Here is a 24582-nt window from a genome sequence, read left to right on the forward strand (position 1 = left end):
TCTGTTTGGGGCGTATCTTGGCATTGTGTTTGGAGATGACATGGACTATGTTTGGTACATGATATTCTGTTTAGGGTGTATCTTGGCATTGCGTTTGGAGATGACATGGACTATGTTTGGTACATGATATTCTGTTTGGGGTATCTTGGCATTGCGTTTGGAGATGACATGGACTATGTTTGGTACATGATATTCTGTTTGGGGCGATATCTTGGCATTAGCGTTTAGAGATGACATGGACTATGTTTGGTACATGATATTCTGTTTGGGGCGATCTTGGCATTGGCGTTTAGAGATGACATGGACTATGTTTGGTACATGATATTCTGTTTGGGGCGTATCTTGGCATTGTGTTTGGAGATGACATGGACTATGTTTGGTACATGATATTCTGTTTGGGGCGTATCTTGACATTGTGTTTGGAGATGACATGGAGTATGTTTGGTACATGATATTCTGTTTGGGGTCGTATCTTGGCATTGTGTTTGGAGATGACATGGACTATGTTTGGTACATGATATTCTGTTTGGGGCGTATCTTGGCATTGCGTTTAGAGATGACATGGACTATGTTTGGCACATGATATTCTGTTTGGGGCGTATCTTGGCATTGCGTTTAGAGATGACATGGACTATGTTTGGTTCATGATATTCTGTTTGGGGTGTATCTTGGCATTCTGTTTGAGGCTTGACATAGAATTTTGTTTTGGGCATGACATAGAATCTCTGTTCTGGGCGTGACGTTAAATGACAGGTCAGGGGTCACTGTGCTATACGTCATCAATAATGGTTGTCTGACTTTTCAACTACAGGAATGACAAGTAGATCTGAGCCGGGGCAACTTTCCAAAAACAAGTTATTTCTTGTATCACGAGTATGAAGGAACAATATTTACTGAAATCGCTTTTCTCATCAGTTGCAAGCAACAAATCCCCTTAGGAAGCACTTCATTGTCTCACATCTGCCGCTAATGTTGGTCCCCAATAACTCCAGTGGTGATAAGCCTAAACAAAGCTCCAGTGATAAGTCAGTCAAATAAATGAGGTGAGGAGAAATTGGCTTTTACGTCGTGCTGGAGAATATTTCGCTCATATGACGACGTGCATGCGTGTGTATGTGTATGTGCGGCTGCTTGTATTAGCCCAGACTTAACCTGGTTTTATAGTGCTAGCCCACTGAGATACCATGCCACAGTGAAGCATGAATACCCCACTCAGACACATTATACTGACTCGGAGCCGACCAGTCCTTGTTGTACCCATTAATGCCGAGCGCCAGGCAGGGACCAACAAGTACCATATTTTAACGTCTTTTGGTATGACGCGGTCCGGGATCGAACCCGCGACCTTCCGCTTTCCGGGCGGACGCTCTAACCACTACACCACGGAGGCGGTCGTCAAATAAATAATCATATAATTGAGACTTGATAAAGGTAATGCAAAATTGAATCATTCATCATTTATCGTCATGGACCTGGTTCTGTTGAATGTATCTGATACAGAGTACTTGTTATGAAAATTGCTAAGCAAGTATTTATGTTACTTTTTAGAACCAGTGACATTATTTAATGGTGCTACCAAAATTCTGAGAGTGCAGCCAAAGCTATAAGCCAGGTGGCACCGGGTGCAGGTACTGAAAACCCCCAGCAAATTCACATAGAATTCTGTTTGGCACAACTTGGAATTCTGCCCCAGGCATTATGTGGAATTCCGTTTTGTGGATGACATAGAATTCTGTTTTGAGGCATGGCATAGAATTCTGTTTTTTGGGATGACATCGATTCTGTTTTGGGGTGTATTTTGGAATTCTGTCTTGGGCATGACATGGAATCCTGTCATGACATTAACAACACAGCATTTATAGTTGTGACATAACATTCCATCATGCTTTATCTATGTCTCCAAACAGAAGCACGTGACTTGAACCTCCTCATGCTACAGGTAAGTGGTTAAAGACGTTCGTTATCACTCCTGAGCCTCCTTCCACACATCAGTCCGTGCATTACGGCCGTCGTATCCCCTACTTCAGTATAGATTTACAATACCACAAGTTGGCCTCTCAGTTTTTTTAGGACAGATGTCCGCACATCCCAAGGAACCACGAAACAAATTTGCGCCAACATGGTGCATGCCATTACCTGGCCACTACAACACTTTAGAAGCCACCTTCAAAGAATTGACTTTAGAAGCTTTCGTCACAGCAGTCGAGGTATTGACATCCCAATGCCTCGGGGTCTAATGGTGGGAGTGGAGGTAACCATGTGGCCGTTTCACATCATTATTTGTCTTGTGTGTCCTGGTACCGTTAGTACACCTGTATTTGTGACAGGGTTGTGAGGTGTGGGGCCTCGTGATTGATTGAGTCGTGACAACATGTGGCCAGCTGTACAAATCCAATGAAATATTCCTGGAAAGAGTCCTTTGGAAATTCCTCAGATTCCATCTTATGTATTGATGTCCTGTAATTTACTTGTCCATCTTATGTATTGATGTCCTGTAATTTACTTGGTGTGATTGCCACTGGCGGTGGTTCGCTGATTGAACACCCATTGCAACACTGAAGTCTGAATCTTGCCTTACAGAGTAAACCCTTGGCGTAGTGTGGTTGGTTGGCTTGTTGTTCAACGCCACACTCAACAATATTCCAGCTATATGGTGGTGGTCTGTAAATAATTGAGTCTGGACCAGACAATCCAGTGATCTACGCAGTTGGGATACGATGACATGTGTCAACCAAGTCAGCGAGCCTGACCACCCGATCCCGTTAGTCACCTCTTATGAAAAAAAAGCATGGATCTTCATGGGTATAACTGCTGGAACGACCATTGCAACACTTGGTGTATGCTTTCCAAAGGTTTTATGGTAGACATGTGGAGGACAGAGGTACAGATAAGCTGCGTATCTGCGTAAATTACACAAATATTTATGTGAAAACTCAATTCCTATTAAGACTATTGCGTACAAGTACGCTTGAATTTTTGTAAATGCTCAATAAATGTGATCTTACATGCATACTCACAATAATGTCATATCTTAGCTTGTGTACCGGTGGATAAATAAGATAACTGTGGTATATTGAGACATTCTATTTCAGGACATGAACTTGGCAACTTGCAGTCTTTCTTATCGTTTCTCATATTACAGATCAAATATAAATAACAACACTAACATTTAAACTTTGTTGTATTTTTAAAATTAATGGAAATAGCAAAATACCCAATTGAGTTTGAGTGAGATAGGTTATTTATTTAGTTACTCAAAGGAAACTTAGGATACCCAATTGGGATGAACACAAGTGAGTACATAACTCAATGACACAAACAGATATCTGTAGCTCTGGGAGGACATTAAAAAATTGGATGCATCAGTGACAGAAATGATGTCCGATGCAATTCCCTATTTTGACTTGTACCATACGTTCCCAAATTATTTCAGGTGAACAATTGACTAGACTTTGCATGTGTTTATGATGGGTGCCACCGGTGGGGCAGGATAAGCTCACCTTTTCACGAATACCTGGTATCATCACTATTTCATAGTGATTCATAAACACATGCTCTGTCATCGTATTGCATGGTGCCATCACTGGATTGTCTGGTCCAGACTCGATTTGTTTACAAACAACATTGTACAGCTGTAATACTACTGAAACAAATATATACTCATGATATAGTCACAATTGTACAGTCGACGCTGCTTTTAACAGAGATTTGTTATGGATGTGGAAAGGGTTTTGTCACTTCTGTTTATACAGCCTTAGGCATGATTGGATTAAAACTGGTCCAGAGCACTAATCCCTTGCCCTCAGAGTTTATAGACCAGCTTGAACAGGACTGTCAGTTTTATTAAGTTTAATCAGTTCTTGGATTTTGTAGTTTTAAAAGAAATACATTATATGACAAGATAGAGGTTTTAATTGACTTTTGTGAGTTTTCTCCTTTTTTCTGTGATATGTGACATTTTTTATCAACCTTTTTATATTGTGTGTATGCCCATGTTGGAACTTTTGATAACTTATTCTTGTCGTGAATAGCTGCAATATTTCTGATGCGCCGTAAAACAATAATTATTCATTCATTCTTTGGATATTGTATCATTAATAACTGGAGCTGATTTATTGCCATCAAATGATATTTGTCAATGATGACCTCCATTCCTGGATATTAAGTTGTCTTCTGCACGATTCAGAGTCTGAGGTTGGCAGAGATAATTGCACGATAGTCTGCCAGATACCATTTACCTCACAACAAGCTGTCTCTAAATGTATTTGCGGAACGAGTGAAACATATCTTATGAGTTGTGAGACAGAAGGTATATAACACGACTAAAATAATTGGTGTCTGACAGGCAAGGCTGCAATAATCTGTTTATTATACACCCTAATAGCAGGCCATTTGAGCTTCCAATCAAAGCATATGTTGGCTTTCCTCATGATTAAATCCTAACACAAGGCCACGAATGATGTCACCCTGTACACACTCATACTGAGTGGACCCGTGAAGATCCGGGGTAGAATAGGTCTTCAGCAACACATGCTTGCCACAAAAGGCGACTCCACTTGTCGTAAGAGTCGACTAACGGGATCGGGTGGTCAGGCTCGCTGAGTTGGTTGACACATGTCATCGGTTCCCAATTGCGCGTATCGATGCTCATGCTGTTGATCACTGCATTGTCTGGTCCGGATTCGATTATTTACAGACCGCTGCCATATAGCTGGAATAATGCTGAGTGCGGCGTAAAACTCAACTCACTCACTCACTCATACTGAGTGTGTGTATGTAAAGTTTTACAATAAGTGAAGATCGGTTAGAATTGGCCTTAGAGACCCATGTTTGTGGCAGGATGCTTAAATGGGATTAGGTGGTCAGCCTCCACCTGGTCATATCCAAATTACGTAGATCGATGCTCATGATGTCAATCACTGGATCTCTGGTCCAGACATCATCATTTACAAACTGACGTCATATAACTGGAATAAAGCTGAGTGTAACAATGAAAGATAGGTTTTACCACTCTTTGCAATATTCCAGCAATATCACAGCAGGGGACACCAGCATTGTGATTCACACATTGTACACATGTGGGGAATCGAACCCAGGTTTTCAGAGTGAACACTTTATCCACTAGGCTACCCCACCAACCCCATACAAAGTGTAACTCTCTACAAGAGTGCTCCAGCCATGTGGATGATCAAGGCAGTGAAGCTGAGTGCGGGGTAAAACTAAACTCACTCACTCACTCAAGGCCATGAAAGTGAGTTTTACACTGCTTTTAGCAATATTCCAGCAATATCTCAGTGGGGAACACCAGAATCAAACTCGGGTCTTTGGCGTGACGAGCGAACGCTTTAACCACTAGGCTACCCCACCGCCCCCAAGGCCATGAAAGAACAAGCTCTTTATCTGCATAGATTGTCCCTAAAGTCGATGAATGTGAGCGGACAATGAGAAACATGTCAAGGCATACAGTCAGATACATAGTCCATCATGATGTGGCAGGTTGTCATCATGGAACAGCCAATCAGGAAGTGTTGTTTTCCGTGTCTCACGGTGCTGATTGACGTTAACTATCGCTCATAACAGGCACGAGAAGCACCTGTTGACACATCTTGATTAACACTCATGAACTGTGCCATGTCTCCGGTCAATGATATGTGATTCTGGGGTCGCAGTTGATGATGTTGGGTGTGACAATTCATCATTAGTTGTGAGGTGATGTCTGTAAGACCTATTTCCTGGGATTAATTATCGGGTGTCATCTGACCGAGAATGCTTGCAATGGTTTATGTTTTGTTCCTGAAGTGAGCCAAGTTGAACGTACATAGTGATTGATGTCACTGTTGGTGATGAGCTGAAGGATGGTGTTTAGGGGCAGGAAGCTAGTACATAGTAGTGGTTATACTAAACATTACCCTCATCATAACTGTTAACCTTAAAGCACCTCATAGGCAGCTTGGGTTATCCAGGGTAATAATGCGTTAGCACCTTGAGCATGCACAAGTGTGTGGAAACAGACACTTTATATATATCTATTGTCCGTTTGGCTCAAAAGCGGACCGATGAATTGCAATCTACCTCAAAACTTATAAACATAAAATACTCAATGAAACACTGATCATAATGAAAACGTCAGACCAACTCTGAGAGGTGTTTGCAGAATTTATGTCCTAAAAATAAAAAAGTTGTTTAACAAACTATCATTAAAATATCGACACAGTTCACTATTTGTTACGAGGGAGGAGTGCAGAGAGGGGACAGCCGGGTGTGCGCGAGAAAGGATGGAGACGGCACAGCACAGGTTAATGAATCAATAACTTTGTCGGCACTTGTGCACGTGCTTCTCTAACACCTGGCTGTCCCTTTCTCTGCACTCCTCCCTCGTAACAAATAGTGAACTGTGTCAATATTTTAATGATAGTTTGTGTGCCTCGGTGGGGGTAGCCTGGTGGTTATACCCGGGTTCAATCCTTTCAAATATTGCTAAAAGCGAAAATACTGTGTGTGGAAACAGACCAACCTGCCTAGAAAATACTGAGGTTCTGCACAGATTACTTTTATAGACTTAATGAGAATTTTTTTTAAATTAATCATTATATCTGCTTCTGTTTATAGAAAGTTACAAAAATAAGGAATGGTTGTATTTGTATTTTTGGTGTTAAATATTGTTGATTGATGTGTTTAGAACATACACTGGTGCAACCTGAAAAAAATACAACTTTATATTTCTACCTACTTGCACCTAGTGCAAGTGAATATTTTGCTGTGCAAAAATGTCATGAAAATTTATGAAGTAATATTACAATAATTTTATCAGTCTCAAATAATTTTATTATGATCTGCTAAATCAGGAATGCCAAAACTCAAGCATTGTATGTAATTTTATACTGAGGAGCAGGTGCAACCTGTGTTGGTCTCATGCAAAATGTTGTTAATACCTAAGGTTGCACCAGGTGCAACTTGGTTTCAGATTTGTAGTCAAGCTGGTAACTTGTGTGTCATTGTACTCTGGTCCAGTGTTCTCATACTAGTGGTGTTCGATTAATTGAAATAATCGAAGATTGGTCGAAGTGACCAAACGACCAAGCAATCGATCACATTTTCTCATAATCGAACACAAACGATTTTGGAACTGCTGTTTTAGTCTTTGAAACACTTGACGATGGAACATATCTTCGAAGTTGTCAGGGCCTGAAAACTTGTTTAATTCTTAGAAAACTCACTTCACTAACTGAAAAGTCATGAATGAATTTTTCTTGAAGACCCCAGAAGGTTTATGTTCATGATATATCAACATCACTTTAAAGTAGCAAGGTGCATCATGTTTTACATATCTGTAATTACAACCTGGATAGGAAAATCTGAAATTGATGCTAACCAATTTTTATCGATGATTGTTCGTTGGTAATGAAGCAATCATCAATTATGAGATTTCAACCAATTCCCAACACTATCTCATACTCAATAAATTGTCTGTTTAGTCAGGAAAATGATGCCCTCTTAGGTTTAATTATGGTTTTGGAATTGATGCCCTTTTTGGACATTATTGTTGGAACAAATTACAACTAGTCTTAAATTGCTTCAATGGTGACATTCTTGTATACTCTCTGTCGTGGTTCTGCTGATTATCGCGACCTGTGAAGATCCGGGTAGGAATTAGTCTTCAGCAACCCATGCTTGTTGTAAGAGTCGACTAACAGGATCGGGTGGTCAGGCTCGCTGACTTGGTTGACAGATGTCATCATATCCAAATATAGATCGATGGTCATGCTGTCGATCACTGGATTGTCTGATCCAGACTGGATTATTTACAGACCGCTGCCTTATAGCTGGAATATTGCTGAGTGCAGCGTTAAACAACAAACCAACCAACCAAGCTGTTTATCGCATTCAGGACAACTAGCATTTGGTCTGGGAACATGATGATGAAATATCCTTATCACTGATAGAAACCAGCAGAGGAGGAGCAGGTTTTCATTCAATTTATAAACCAAAGCACCTGAAACAATTTTACTCACACCATTGTATTTAGAAGAATGAACACTAGGAAATGGAGTTTATTTATCTCTTGCATGTTTTATCCCAAGCATGAAGGTTTTAACAACTGGTGGTGTTTTGTCTGAATTATGAACCAAATAAAACATAATTGATACGTTTAAATATGAATCAGTATTTATGTGTATCAAACATTCTTTTCACAAAGTCAGGAAATGCTTGCATGCAGGTACTTGAAAAAGAGATTCGTGATAGGGTTGTGATCCACATGGTTCCATTACTGAGTGGCAGATCCTTACGTTGCAAGGTGATCAGAGTCATTACAGAAAAAACATCAATTAATTAATTGTTCATTATAATGTATATTACCCTTTGATCAAAATACATGTTTAGCACAGAAGCTTGACATGACATAATGCTAATGGAAGTTGTATTAACAAAACCATGGGAATAACAAGGATATTATAACGTCTCTGTTTATGAGATTTAATCTGATTAGAGAAGAAAGGATTCCAGCTGTGGAAGCTTGCAATGAAATTGGGATATGGAACTTCTTGACTTTGTGTAGAATATTATTGGGACAGAGGTACTTTCTGCGGAATATTCTTTCTGCAGAATATTCCTTTATAGAAAATTCACAGAGATAGTACTTTCTGCAGAATATTCCTGGAATGGGTGGGGATGGGAAACAAGTTAGAATATTCATGTGGGCATATTCCAGAATATTCTTGGATAGATGTTTCCTTCCTAAAGTTGTGGAGTTTCATATCACAGGCTTCCACTTATAGGTCAATAGATGACTGAAGGTCAGCAGCGATGTTTGCAGAGAGGGATGGGGATGGGAAACAAGTTACATGTGGGCATATTCCTCATGTTTCTTCCTAAAGTTGTGAGGTGAGGTGAGGTGAAATTGGGTTTAACGTCGTGCTTGAGAATATTTTGCTCATATGACGACGTGCATGTATGTGTATGTGTATGTGCAGCTGCTTGTACTAGCCCAGACTTAAGCTGGTTTAATAGTGCTAGCCCACTGAGATACCATGCCGAGGTGAAGCATGAATATCCTACTCAGACACATTATACTGACTCCGAGCCAACCAAACCTTGTTGTACCCATTAATGCCGAGCGCCAGGCAGGGACCAACAAGTACCGTATTTTAACATCTTTTGGTATGACGCGGTCGGGGATCGAACCCGCGACCTTCTGCTCTCCGGGCGGACGCTCTAACCACTACACCACGGAGGCAGTCCCTAAAGTTGTAGGTTTGTTTCCATTGGGTCTAACTGTTATATTGTCAAGCCTGTTCTTAGAGTTTCTGACAAAGGGACCGATTCTAGTTGAATACACTGTTGTTTTCAGAATCTGTGAAATGAGATGAAAGTTTTTTCAGCACACACATTTTGCATCCATCAAGCAAATGGTTGTTTCCAGTAATTTCTCAAAAAATGTTTTCAGCTCAATTAAGTCCTTTGCTTTTGCAGCATCCTGTTCGCAGACATCTGTGGCTTCACGTCTCTGTCGTCTCAGTGCACAGCCCAGGAACTGGTGCAGCTGCTGAATGAACTCTTCGCTCGCTTCGACCGCCTCGCCGCGGACAACCACTGTCTGAGGATCAAGATCCTGGGAGACTGTTACTACTGTGTCAGTGGCCTCCAGGAGGCTCGGACCGACCACGCTCACTGCTGTGTGGAGATGGGGCTCGATATGATTGAAGCAATTGCGTAAGGATTCTTTTCTCTATCTGTGAGGGGGCGGTGGGGTAGCCTTGTGGTTAAAGCGTTCACTTGTCATGCCGAAGACCCAGGTTTGATTCCCCACATGGGTACAATGTGTGAAGCCCATTTCTGGTGTCCCCCGCCATGATATTGCTGGAATATTGCTAAAGTTGCGTAAAACCATCACTCATTCACTCATTATCTGTGATATATAGCATCAAAAGTTCTGTATGAGTATATATCACAGATAATGAGTAATGGTTTCAAAAGTTCTGTAAGAGTATTGATGCTCATGCTGTTGATCACTGGATTGTCTGGTCCAGACTCGATTATTTACAGACCACCGCCATATAGCTGGTATATTGCTGAGTGCGGCGTAAAATTAAACTCACTCACTCACTCTGTGAGAGTATTGCCAGATATGTAATAAATAGAAGAATTGAAACAGTTGTGAGGAGGGGGTGTCTTGTCACTGCAAGGAGTTAAATTGCCATGAAAGTTAAGATTCCACCATTGAAAAACTAAGTTGAAATTTGTGACTAATCGTAACACAACCAGTGGCTATTAGGAGTTATGGGAGCTTCTTGTGGACAATGTCTGCCGTAAGTCACATGTCACTGCGACCACCAACCAGTTTTGTGGGCACCAGTGAAGATCCGGGTTAGAATTGGCAATTTAGATAAGACCTTGTATAGATTAGTGAATCCAGTCAAAACATACCGTATATGACCCGTCTATAAGCCGAATTTTTAGAAGATCCCTTTTAAGTTCTAAGTTGTTTTGCTGGGCATTGTATTATTTGCAGGGATTAAGATTACCGTGTGTATCTGTTACAGATAATATAACGAATTGGCAATTTAGATAAGAAATATAACCATTGTATAGATTAGTGAGTCCAAATAGCAATCAGCTGCATTTTTTTGCACACGTTTCCGGCGATCAAGTTCAAACATGCACCAAAATATAGTAAAATATAAATCAGTAATTCTTTCAATGAAAGAGGTGGCATGGAAACTGGACTTTTTCTAGTCAATTGACTATCACTTCAGGAAGATATGATAGGGGAGAGAAAGCAAGATAATTTGACCAAATTCGCGTGATAATAGTAAAGCAGTTATTGACAGTATTGTAATGAATATGATACTATTTTACGGAACATGATGTTTGTGGATAAGAATTTGTTTCCTATACAGAAACATTCTACAGAATTGCCATGTGTTTCTCTATCTTTTCGCCAAAATTACAAGAATACGAAGGTCGTTTAATCCTCCATTACCGGTAATCCTGTTTATGTCAGGCAACCCAGGTACAAAATAAATTCTGTATGTCAAAACTTGCTGGCATGAAATCATTGGATGTCTAAGTTGTTTATCTGTTAAAGAAAAACATTTGTCTTCAGTTGGGGCGGTGGGGTAGCCTGATGGTTAAAGTGTCCGCTCGTCACATTGAAGACCCGGGTTCGATTCCCCCACATGGGTACAATGTGTGAAGCCCATTTCTGGTGTCCCCTGTCGTGATGTTGCTGGTATATTGCTATAATCGGTGTAAAATCATACTCACTCACTCATTTGTCTTCAGCTTGGTGCGGGACGTGACCGGGGTTAACGTCAACATGCGTGTGGGGATCCACAGTGGGCGTGTCCACTGTGGGGTGCTGGGATTGAGGAAGTGGCAGTTTGACGTGTGGAGCAATGATGTCACCCTGGCCAACATGATGGAGGCAGGGGGGCTACCAGGGTGAGGAGGAGAAGACTTTATGTACCTTTGTTAACAGAATAACCCTATATATGAGTTCTGTGCCTTGCGTTCAAATGCATTGCTAGTGATGCACCAAAGTACCTGTGTGAGCTACTGCAGCCTTACAGACCACTTAGAACTCACAGATCACAAGCACAACATCTCCTCTGTGTCCTGAAAACTAAGACTACAAGCTATGGGCATTGCTCTTTCTCTTACTCAGCAGCGGCAGAATGGAATCAACTTCATATCGAAATAAGACTTACTCCAATATTCAAATCGTTCAAAACCTTTCTGAAGACCCATCTGTTTAAAAGAGCTTTCATTAACTGGACTTTTAATATGTGCTTCGAACATGCAATGAGCGTGGAGCGCAATGTAAATTAGTGTTGGGAATTGGTTAAAATCTCATAATTGATGACTGGTTCATTACAACCGATCAATCATTGAAAATTATTAGTTAGCGTCATTTATGAAATTTGTTAATGCACATAAAAATAAGGAAATAATCATGTAGTTCTTTTGGGGCTTTTGGGCAAAATTCATCATCTTTAAAGGATGACTAGTATGTTAGCATAAATTTCTAAAGATAAATTCAATCATGACTTGAAACGAGCTTGCAGCTTATGAAATGTAACAGACAAAACCAACCACGCTTGTGTCAAACAAGTGTTCCAAAATTGGTTGTGTTCACATGAAAAACATGATGTGATTGCTAGTCACTACCAATCTTCGATCCAACTAATCCCACTAATATTGCACTATTACATACCCCGATCCATCAATACATGAGTGCATTTCTAAAGTTCTAATACTTTGACTGTGAATGTGTCAATTTAGGGTAATATGTGATCTAGACTACCAGTTGTCCGACTTCCATTTTTCTGGAAACCCAGTGGGTTAGATTGTGAATGCCATTCTTAGGGCCATTAAAATGATTTCACATGAAAGGGTTTTTTTAGTGTTAGGGCAACAGATTTACAATTGGGAGATATCCATGGAGATCCAGGTTAGAACTGGTCTTCAGTAACCTATATTTATAGAAAGAGGTGACAAACAGAATCGGATGGTCAAGCTTCCTGGCTGTGTTGATGCATGTAATTGTATCCCAGTATTGTAGTCCAATGCTTATGATGTCAATCACTGAATTGTCTGGTCCAGATTTGAATGTTTACAACCTGCGACAACATTGCTGAGTACCTTTACTCAAAGTGATTGTAAAGCTGAGATGATCGTAACTCCCATGCTTTAACATAGACTTACGACAGTTGTAGCGCTACGATCTCCTTGTGGAAAGGGCCCCTGATCTGTGGCTGAGTGTGATGTTAAACACAGAATACAGTTAGGAAGCCAACCTACTGTGTTTTCTGTTTTCACTCACTCACTCAATCGTTTTTGTCAGGCGAGTGCACATCACAGAAGACACACTGCGCTCCCTCAACAGTTCCTACGAGGTGGAGGAAGGGAAGGGCGGGGAACGTAACAACTACCTCCTCGACCACGCCATCAAGACGTACCTCATCAAAGAACATCACTCCAGGATACGTGTATGTACCCAAGATTTCTCACTTTCCTTCTTTACACAGGTTTCCCAGTCATATAGGTGCCACAAACTGCTGTGTAGAGTTGTATTCCTTAGGTACCCTATCATCGTTGGTTTGAATCCCAGTCAGAATGTGTCTTGGTTTACCTGCTCCATACTTATGGGGTTTCACTGAATGATATCGATTGATGAGGAGGAACACGTAAGGCCAGCATGACTTCAAGGTTTCCTCCCGTCCTCCTTCCTGTCCAATCATCCTGTTCCACGTCTGTTCAAAAGATGTTAGCAGTCTTGTAAATCTTCATAGAAAAATTTAGTCCAAGAAATAAACAGTAAATAGCTGCCATTTAGATGACAAACCATTGGGAACTGCAACATTTCAAATGTAAATGTGTGAATGATGTTGGTGCATGATGTTGGTCCAGAAGGTTGCCGCAGCTGCCCAGAGGAACAGCCCGGGGAACGTGTCAAACTCCAACGTTGGCAAGGAGTTGAAGATGATGGGGTATAACGCCAACCCGAGTGCCGGCATTCACCACAAGTAAGTCACCAGTACAGCCATTACGTCACTTATACTGCCATTCAGCCATGAACACCACTCTTAAGTCACCACTGACTCCATTCTGTCACTATTACTAAGTCACCAAGCTGTAATGCCATTATTTGACTTTCTTGGACACAAGATTCCTTATATCTGTCTGTTTCATTTTCACTCACACATCAAGTTAATAGACCTTATATAATGCCACTCGCTGGCTCTGTCACAGACTCACTCACTCACTCACTCACTCACTCACTCACTCACTCACTCACTCACTCACTCACTCACTCACTCACAGACTCGGTATTGGAGACAACCATGAAGCAAAGAACCCTGAAGAGGAGGTGAACGAATATCTGGTCCGTGCCATTGATGCTCGCAGCATCGACCGTCTACGCTCAGATCATGTGAAGGGCTTCTTCTTGACATTCCGGAAGAAAGATCTTGAAGAAAAGGTGAGAGAACAGATGATCTATCATCATGCACTTATTTGATGTGTAACACTGTTAGCACTAGCAGATTGTCTGTATCTTGTAAGAGGTAATGTAGGATTCCTGAAATAAAAAGATACAAGTACTTTCTCCAACTTAAACAAGGTTATTCATGATGTATAATTATTCTGTGATGAATGAGCTCTACATAAGTTAGTTTTACTTGTTCAAATGCATGTACGAAAGAGCCTCTTAATTCCTCCCTCAGAATCAACTGCAAGAACAGCAGTGAGGTGTCATGAAAACAGAATTTGTGTAAATGAGACAATTACCAAGATTTGTGCAGATTTACATTCAAGGCTTATCTATGTGCAATAGTCATTTGAACTATGGACATGCTCATGTTGAAAGTATATTTAAAAAGTGCTGGTTCAGCTTAATTTTCTGTAGGTCTTTTGTCCCCGGCCGTGATATTGCTGGAAAATTGCTAAAAGCAGCGTAAAACTAAACTCACTCACTCACTGTAGGTCCTTTGTTGTTATGTCATCTGGGCAGCTCATTTAAGTCCAGTTTGGTTCCTTCATCTGCTGATGCTGATGTTTGTGTTTTGCAAGTACATCCAGCTGTTTACACACTTCAGCTGTTAATATGTGCTGTGTTGTGTTGTTCCCTCACTCATGCACTGACACACTGACCAGTGTGTGGACCATGATGTACTAGGGAGTAATGTTTGTGTCTGTTCCAGTACCGCAAAGTCCGAGACACCATGTTTACATCCCACCTCGCCTGTGTGTTCCTCGTCTTCATCCTCATCTGTGCTGTACAGCTTACCATCATACCCAGGTAGGGGATAACAGCTTATCATCATACCCAGATAGGGGATAACAGCTTACCATCATACCCAGGTAGGGGATAACAGCTTATCATCATACCCAGGTAGGGGATAACAGCTTACCATCATACCCAGGTAGGGGATAACAGCTTACCATCATACCCAGGTAGGGGATAACAGCTTACCATCATACCCAGGTAGGGGATAACAGCTTATCATACCCAGGTAGGGGATAACAGCTTACCATCATACCCAGGTAGGGGATAACAGCTTACCATCATACCAAGGTAGGGGATAACAGCTTAACATCATACCCAGATAGGGGATAACAGCTTACCATCATACCCAGGTAGGGGATAACAGCTTAACATCATACCCAGGTAGGGGATAACAGCTTACCATCATACCCAGGTAGGGGATAACAGCTTACCATCATACCAAGGTGGGGATAACATCATACCATCATACCAAGTAGGGGATAACAGCTACCATCATACCCAGGTAGGGGATAGCATACTGTCATACCAAGGTAGGGGATAACATCATACCCAGGTAGGGGATAACATTGTTACCATCATACCCAAGGAATAGGGTAGATAATGGAGGAGCTTACCATCATAGCTACAGAGCTAGGGATAACATTGCTTTGAACATGAGCTTACATCATAAACCTTACCATCAGGCTAGTTGGGTCCTAACATGCTTACCATCATACCCAGGAGGTTGATCAAGCTGTTTACATATCTTGTCTCTGTGAGAAAGGTGGTTACATATCTTGGCTCTGTGAGAAAGGTGGTTACATATCTTGGCTCTGTGAGAAACGTGGTTACATATCTTGGCTCTGTGAGAAAGGTGGTTACATATCTTGGCTCTGTGAGAAAGGTGGTTACATACCTTGTCTCTGTGAGAAAGGTGGTTACATATCTTGTCTCTGTGAGAAACGTGGTTACATATCTTGTCTCTGTGAGAAAGGTGGTTCATATCTTGTCTCTGTGAGAAACGTGGTTACATACCTTGGCTCTGTGAGAAAGGTGGTTACATACCTTGGCTCTGTGAGAAAGGTGGTTACATACCTTGTCTCTGTGAGAAACGTGGTTACATATCTTGTCTCTGTGAGAAACGTGGTTACATATCTTGTCTCTGTGAGAAAGGTGGTTACATATCTTGTCTCTGTGAGAAACGTGGTTACATACCTTGGCTCTGTGAGAAACGTGGTTACATACCTTGGCTCTGTGAGAAACGTGGTTACATACCTTGTCTCTGTGAGAAACGGTGGTTACATATCTTGGCTCTGTGAGAAAGGTGGTTACATATCTTGGCTCTTGAGAAAATTGGTTACATATCTTGGCTCTCTGAGAAAGGTTGAACATCTGTATTTAGATTCTTGGCCCTGTCAGAAAGCATTCCCTTCCTACTGACAAGAATCTTCAACCTTAATGTAGAAGAAAGTTGACAAAGTCTGTCCTTCTTACCCCATGCTGCAGAGAAACAGGTCAAGCAGTCACAATATACAACCAATGTTATAAAGTCTGTCCTTCCTACCCCATGCTGCAGAGAAACAGGTCAAGCAGTCACAATATACAACCAATGTTATAAAGTCTGTCCTTCCTACTCCATGCTGCAGAGAAACAGGTCAAGCAGTCACAATATACAACCAATGTTATAAAGTCTGTCCTTCCTACCCCATGCTGCAGAGAAACAGGTCAAACTGTCAAAATATACAACCAATGTTATAAAGTCTGTCCTTCCTACTCCATGCTGCAGAGAAACAGGTCAAACAGTCACAATATACAACCAATGTTATAAAGTCTGTCCTTCCTACCCCATGCTGCAGAGAAACAGGTCAAACAGTCACAATATACAACCAATGTTATAAAGCCTGTCCTTCTTAAAGATCCCCATGCTGCAGAGAAACAGGTCAAACAGTCACAATATACAACCAATGTTATAAAGTCTGTCCTTCCTACTCCATGCTGCAGAGAAACAGGTCAAACAGTCACAATATACAACCAATGTTATAAAGTCTGTCCTTCCTACTCCATGCTGCAGAGAAACAGGTCAAACAGTCACAATATACAACCAATGTTATAAAGTCTGTCCTTCCTACCCCATACTGCAGAGAAACAGGTCAAACAGTCACAATATACAACCCATGTTATAAAGTCTGTCCTTCCTACTCCATGCTGCAGAGAAACAGGTCAAACAGTCACAATATACAACCAATGTTATAAAGTCTGTCCTTCCTACTCCATGCTGCAGAGAAACAGGTCAAACAGTCACAATATACAACCAATGTTATAAAGTCTGTCCTTCCTACTCCATGCTGCAGAGAAACAGGTCAAACAGTCACAATATACAACCAATGTTATAAAGTCTGTCCTTTCTGCCCCATGCTGCAGAGAAACAGGTCAAACAGTCACAATATACAACCAATGTTATAAAGTCTGTCCTTCGAACAAACTTCTCACTACATAAGCCCCTTGTGTTTCAGTGCACTCCGAAGGGACTTAGAGCTGTGGCCACCAAGATTGCCGTTAATCGCTGGCTGAACCAGCTAGTTGCCATTGTGTCCGTCCTGATGGTCTACGCCTCTGCTTTCTGTGCCATGGTAAGGGCCTGAGTGGAACACCTCCTTCATTTCAGGACGTTTTCCTGGGACAAGTTGGGTGGCTGGTTTGTTGTTCAACGTCACACTCAGCAATATTCCAGCTATATGTCAGTGGTCTGTAAATAATCACGTCTGGACCAGACAATGCAGTGATCAACAGCATGAGCATCGATCTACATGTGTCAACCAAGTCAGCGAGTCTGACTACCCGATCCTGTTAGTCACCTCTTACAACAACCATGGGTTGCTGAAGACCAATTCCTACCCGGATCTTCACAGGTCCTTCACTGCTAGCAATAGAAAGAAGTGTTTAAACTAAGAAACAAATGACTTACTTTCAATATTTTTATCTCACAAAACCCAAAACACTCTTTTTTCAACTATGGTGCTTGTGATGGCCTTTTTGTGGATGGAGCTTTTTGCTCTCTTGACCAAAATATTGTCTCAGCTGTCTGAGATCTATGTTCATACTCTGCTGAAAAAAGGTTAATTTCATTTTAACGATTTGACTCTCAGAAATACTTTCAATGATTATAGATTAGGCTGTGTTTTTTAACTGAGCTGCAATGTGGATTGTGAGGGTTGTGTTACTAGTAGTTTTCATGTTTGGAGGTGAGGTGAAATTGGGTTTAACGTCGTGCTTGAGAATATTTCGCTCATATGGCGACGTGCATGCGTGTGTATGTGTATGTGCGGCTGCTTGTACTAGCCCAGACTGAAGCTGGTTTTATAGTGCTAGCCCACTGAGATACCTTGCCGCAGTGAAGCATGAATACCCCACTCAGACACATTATGCTGACTCGGAGCCGATCAGTCCTTGTTGTACCCATTAATGCCGAACGCCAGGCAGGAACCAACAAGTACCATATTTTAACGTCTTTTGGTATGACGCGTCGGGATCGAACCCGCGACCTTCCGCTCTCCGGGCGGACGCTCTAACCACTACACCACGGAGGCGGTCTCTCATGTTTGGAACTTGGACCATATCTATAGCAGGGATGCTCATGATGTTGATCACTGGATTGTCTGGTCCAGACTCAACTCTTAACATACTGCCGCCATATAGCTGGTATATTGCTACACACCAAACAAACAAACAAATATTAAGACATGTTCGTTACAGTCACACACGCCTTATTGTTGTTCACTTCTTTTGTCCAGCTGATGCTGAGCTCCCCACAGCTCCCGGAGTGTGTGGAGTCTTACCTTCATCTGAACAGCAGCAGTAACGGGAACCTGTCCATCATCTCCCAGGCAGCCATCACGCGAGAGTCGCACCACTCTGTCTGCAACCCTGCTCAACCTACGTCTTTCTTCCCAGAGGTCAGTGAATTAAACAGAGCATGACTGACTGACTGAGTTTTAGTTTTACGCTGCTTTTAGCAATATTCCAGCAATATCACGGCGGGGGACACCAGAAATGGGCTTCACACATTGTGCCTATGTGGGGAATCAAACCCGGGTCTTCGGTGTGACGAGCCAACGCTTTAACCACTAGGCTACCCCACCGCCCCTAAACAGAGCATGAGGTCCCTGTGATTGGAGTGTGGGCATGAGGTCCAAGGCAGGGGAGTAGAGAGGGCATTAGAGTATCTGTGTAAGGAGACTTGGTAGAATTGATCACTCGGGTGAATTGCCCCTTTCCTGTCTTCGGTGTAAGGATTGGGTCATTGCAATGTAAGACCCTGCTAATTGTGTCTCACCCAGCGCCAGTGGTATGGATCAGTCTCATATCATGTCCAAGCAAGAAGACAAGTAGACAAGATAAGCTGTCTGTCTTTTCTATTTGTAATCCAAGCTTTGCTCTACCTTTCCAGTACTTCACCTTCTGTGTCATCATGTCGATGATCGCCATGGCGGTGTTTCTTCAAGCCACCAGCATTGTCAAGATGGTTCTCCTCATCTCCATGACAACCATCTACCTGTTGGTGGCGCAGCTCCTCTATGCCAACATCTTCGAGAACCGTGACCTGCTGCTGAGGGCATCATCAGGGTAGGTGGTACGGGGTTCTGTAGGTGGGGCTAGTTCTGTTATTCTGGGTAGGTGGTCCGGGGTTCTGTAGTTGGGGCTAGTGCCCAGTTATTCTGGGTAGGTGGTCCGGGGTTCTGTAGGTGGGGCTAGTGCTCAGTTATTCTGGGTAGGTGGTCCGGGGTTCTGTAGTTGGGGCTAGTGCTCAGTTATTCTGGTTAGGTGGTCCCGGGGTTCTGTAGGTGGGGCTAGTGCTCAATATTCCGGGTAGGTGGTCTCCAGAGATCTGAAGATGAGACCTAGTGCTCAATATTCCGGGTAGGTGGTCTCCAGAGATCTGAAGATGAGACCTAGTGCTCAATCTTCCGGGTAGGTGGTCTCTAGAGTTCTGAAGATGAGACCTAGTGCTCAATATTCCGGGTAGGTGGTCTCTAGAGTTCTGAAGATGAGACCTAGTGCTCAATATTCCGGGTAGGTGGTCTCTAGAGTTCTGAGAATGAGACCTAGTGCTCAATATTCTGGGTAGGTGGTCTCCAGAGATCTGAAGATGAGGCCTAGTGCTCAATATTCCGGGTAGGTGGTCTCTAGAGATCTGAAGATGAGGCCTAGTGCTCAATATTCCGGGTAGGTGGTCTCTAGAGTTCTGAAGATGAGGCCTAGTGCACAATATTCCGGGTAGGTGGGGGCCTGTACTGTGTCCGTGGCCAAGAAATATTGTACAGTTATATCTACTTGTTTGCTGTTGACTGTAACCATGGTGATGCATATAGATGACTCTGCTTCAAAGGCCAGGAAAATATCATTAATTAGTAAAATAATTAATTACATTTTCTTATGTATCTGTACTTTCACTGTAGTGTTGCCGAGATGATTAGATGGCTCTTATTCTGTGTCTTGTATATCTGTAACGGCACTGTTGCCATGGTGATTGATGGGTGTTTGTGTGTGTCCAGGAAGGACATGTCCTCCCCGACGTCGTCCATCTCCCTACGGTGGGAGATGATTGTCATTCTGCTGGTGTTCTGCATCGTTCTCTTCGTCCACGCTCAGCAGGTGGAGTCTACTGCCAGGCTGGATTTCCTCTGGAAGGTTCAGGTATGTGTGCAGAGTTGATTCCCTTTGTCCTGCAGGATATGCTGACATCACAGTCTTTGTGTATACTGAAGCTGAGAGGCAATGGTATAAATGAAATATTGGCCGACTCACACAGTGTAATACTGCACAGGATGATGTTCATGCTGACCAACACTAGTTGGTCTGGTTTAAACACAAGTATATGCCTTCCATGTGATATGAATGGACTATTGATGCGTGGTGCAAGACGGCATGCATATTCTGGCTTATTGGCATGAAATATTCAGAAGTACAGGGATGTGCAAAATTGGTAATCATTTTTAGCTGCAATCCTAAATGTTTTGTTTTGGTATATGGAGAATATCAGCCAAGTGTTTTATCTCATTTCATATCAAAAGTCACAAGGTTGAAATTTTATTGAGCATCCAGAATCATAAATCCATCATTTTACGTGTGTATACAATAGATACCAGTACAGTGTTGAGTGTAAAATGTACTGCTAACCACTGGTAGAGGGATTAGTGACATCATTTAATTGTAATGTGGTAACCAATGACATCGAACGCCTCCGTGGTGTAGTGGTTAGAGCGTCCGCCCGGAGAGCGGAAGGTCGCGGGTTCGATCCCCGACCGCGTCATACCAAAAGACGTTAAAATATGGTACTTGTTGGTCCCTGCCTGGCGCTCGGCATTAATGGATACAACAAGGACTGGTCGGCTCGGAGTCAGTATAATGTGTCTGAGTGGGGTATTCATGCTTCACTGCGGCATGGTATCTCAGTGGGCTAGCACTATTATACAAGCTTCAGTCTGGGCTAGTACAAGCAGCCGCACATACACATACACATACACACGCATGCACGTCGTCATATGAGCGAAATATTCTCAAGCACGACGTTAAACCCAATTTCACCTCACCTCACCAATGACATCACAGTAGTGGGCTGGGCATTGTGATGCAGTGGCATTGCAGTGATATTTGTTTGATGTCTTCCAAGTGAGATATTCCAATGGAAGCCAGTTTTGGATGGAAATATTTAACACTCAAGCAATATGAAAAGTCATCTTAAGTTTGTTATACATTTGATGAAAATGTTCTTGATAGTAGACCCAATTAGAATCTGTGTTGAGGTGCATACAGTAGATGAGAGTGGTAAGCTCACGTGAAGATTAGCCCCAAACTGGTCCAGTAGGTGGCTCTTTACATGGGGATGGGCTACATATTCCCATCATGCATCGCCATGAGGGAGCGTTAAGTATTTAAATTCTCCAGCACCATGTCATTTAAATGGAATTGCAGATAATACAAGTACATAAAACCAGTTTATGAAAGAAGGCCCGTCCGACTGCCCAAAATAGGCTACATTTCTGATGGACAGTCTATATTTACAGCAAGCTAGCCCAATGGTTTGGTAAAAAATTAGATAACATGTTCCATACATCTGAGTAAATTCACCATATCTTTAAACCTATTTTTTAAATTGAGAGTTACATTTAGACTTGACAATTACTGTTTGAATATTGAACTAGCGATCGCACGCTCAAAGCACTGCGCTGACATATATTATCACTAAAACAGCTACACCTATCGATACATATTGAAGTTACCAGCCCTGATGTCTGGCTGGGTTTTAGCTTATTTCATACACTGATAAAACCCAAGATGGTTGGATTTCATATTTTTCCAAATAATTTTGGTTGCTAGGCAACAGAGGAAATGGAGGAGATGGAAAGCCTACGAGCGTACAACCTGCGTCTCCTGTCCAACATCCTGCCCCTGAACGTGGCCCAGCACTTCCTCCAAAACCAGTTCAAGAAGGACGAGGTAGAGATATAAATAACAGCACTTACTATCTTATCATGTCTGTCTGTGTTACTGACGTAAGAGGCGACTAACGGGATCGGCTGGTCAGGCTCACTGACTTGGTTCACACATGTTATCAGTTCCCCATTGCGCAGATCGACGCTCATGCTGTTGATCACTGGATTGTCTGGTCCAGACTCGATTATTTACAGACCGCCGCCATATAGCTGGAATATTGCTGAGTGCGGCGTAAAACTAAACTCACTCACTCACTGTGTTACTGAAAATAGAAGTCATCGTGGGAATTCTCCATCTGGAGGTGGTCCCCTTGTATGAGGGGACAAATGGTTATGGTGGTTTGGCTCAGTGACAAGGTGTCTTGCAGTACATATCTGATAGCAAGGATTGTTTCTTCAAAATATCAATACTGGGGGTGGTGTGGTAGCCTAGTGGTTAAAGCGTTGGCTCGTCCACGAAGACACGGGTTCGAATCCCCACATGGGTACAATGTGTGAAGCCCATTTCTGGTGTCCCCCCGCCGTGATGTTGCTGGAATATTGCTAAAAGCGGCGTTAACCCAAACTCAGTCAGTCAGTCAGTCAAAATATCAATACTGGATTGTCTGGTCCAGACTTAAGTATGTATAGGCCGCCATGATATAGCTGGAATATTGCTGAATGAAGCTCTAGACAACAAACAAATGAAAAGAACCACTTGGGGTAAAGTTCTTTAAATTGTTCAAGGGCTTTTTAGAGCTCATTTAAAAGTTGCTTGTTTGTGATCTGGAATTCTTACAGGTTAGGGTTGGAGGGCAAAACATATCCCCATCCCCATCATATATAACTTGGATGGTATGCCTATGTACCTCTGGGTCGGTTGGGTAGCCTAGGTTAAAACGTTACCCAAGCTCGTCACACCAAAGACTCGGTTCGATTCCCCACATGAGTACAACATGTGAAGCCCATTTCTGGTGTCCCCTGCCGTGATATTGCTGGAATATTGCTAAAAGTGGCGTTAAACCATACTCACTCACTCACTCACTCATTGATGGACTAGGAGTTGAAGGTTCATCCAACTCACTGTATAGTGTTATATCCCTTAACTGCAGAGTTATCTCCTCTCCCTGATATTATTGCTTATCTGAGTTATGGCCCGTGTTTCATGACCATCGCTGGGATAATATTGTCAGCTGCTCAAAGTGTTTCCCTTTATTTGATTTACTTTTGGGATTCTGGGGTTTCAGTCGTACTTGCAAACAAATGCTTGTAAGAGCGGACAAAGATTTTTCTGGTAATCAGGTGTTTGACAAGGCATATCCCAGGCTTTAGTTTGTTGGTTCATCCAGTGTGATTATATACTGACACCTGCGAGACAGCTGGAATATTGCAGACTGTGCACATTATCCTTCACTGTTGGTTGTATCCTACAGGAGCTGTACTACAAGGCCTGTGAGAACACGGGCGTGATGTTCGCCTCCATCACCAACTTCTCCGAGTTCTACATGGAGCTGGAAGGCAACAACGAGGGCGTGGAGTGTCTCCGCCTTCTCAACGAGATCATTGCTGACTTTGATGAGGTCAGTAGCATGTTGGGAAAGAAAATTATGCAGACGTAATTTCAGATACTTTAGAAACATTTTTATCCCCGGCATGTAATGCGGGGGTATATAATCGTTGCCTCGTCCGTCCGTCCATAATCATTTTGTTTCCAGAGCATAACTCAAAAAATGTTCAATATTTTTCAACAAAAATTGGTAGCTATATCACACAGAACCTAAGGTGGTGCCTTTTGCTATGTACAGATTTTTGTCATTTTATTTCCCCTGTTTCCATGGAAATGATTCGGACTTAGTCCCAAAAGGGAGGGGTGGGCTTCGTTTCGAGACACAACTGGAAAACTTTATAATATCTTTCAGCAGAACTTGGCAGATATATTTGGCAAATTTTGTAATGGTGCCTTTTGCTATTTACAGATTTTTGGCATTTATATTTCTCATGATTTGTATGGAAACGATTTGGACTTAGTTTTAAAAAAAGCTGGACCTTAATTAACTGTCAGATGATTTGTTCTTTCAAATATGTGGGGGCCGGGGGGATATGTCATCTTCTGATGACTCTTGTTTAAAGATACTAAAACACATATTTTAAAGACATGTCCTGGCCTCGGACAACTGAGAGTCTTTGATGGCCGGTATTCAGTATTATCAATCTCAATTCCCTAGGGACACATAGTCACAGTTTACTGCACGTTGCTGTACCTGCAACTGGGTGTTTGCACGTATTAATGTGGCCACCATCTGGTCATTTACCAACGGATTCGTGGGTTCTTTTAAGTGCACA

At 42.2% G+C, this 24582-nt stretch overlaps 1 protein-coding gene across 1 annotated transcript in view; it reads left to right on the forward strand.

Moving 5' to 3' along the window:
• LOC124280152 (adenylate cyclase type 5-like) overlaps positions 1–24582 on the forward strand; it is a 92572-nt gene that overhangs the window by 62765 nt on the left and 5225 nt on the right. Inside the window, exons 5-17 of the mRNA XM_046716038.1 lie at positions 9472–9711; positions 11284–11442; positions 12845–12989; positions 13411–13526; positions 13825–13981; positions 14703–14800; positions 15509–15602; positions 17281–17397; positions 18559–18720; positions 19215–19390; positions 20320–20461; positions 22145–22264; positions 23673–23819. Coding sequence (XP_046571994.1) covers positions 9472–9711; positions 11284–11442; positions 12845–12989; positions 13411–13526; positions 13825–13981; positions 14703–14800; positions 15509–15602; positions 17281–17397; positions 18559–18720; positions 19215–19390; positions 20320–20461; positions 22145–22264; positions 23673–23819 — 1873 coding nt within the window. The remainder of the gene's footprint in view (positions 1–9471; positions 9712–11283; positions 11443–12844; positions 12990–13410; positions 13527–13824; positions 13982–14702; positions 14801–15508; positions 15603–17280; positions 17398–18558; positions 18721–19214; positions 19391–20319; positions 20462–22144; positions 22265–23672; positions 23820–24582) is intronic.

The sequence above is a fragment of the Haliotis rubra genome, unplaced genomic scaffold, assembly GCF_003918875.1.
Source record: "Haliotis rubra isolate DU_JTF1 unplaced genomic scaffold, ASM391887v1 Scf261, whole genome shotgun sequence".
NCBI lineage: Eukaryota > Metazoa > Mollusca > Gastropoda > Lepetellida > Haliotidae > Haliotis > Haliotis rubra.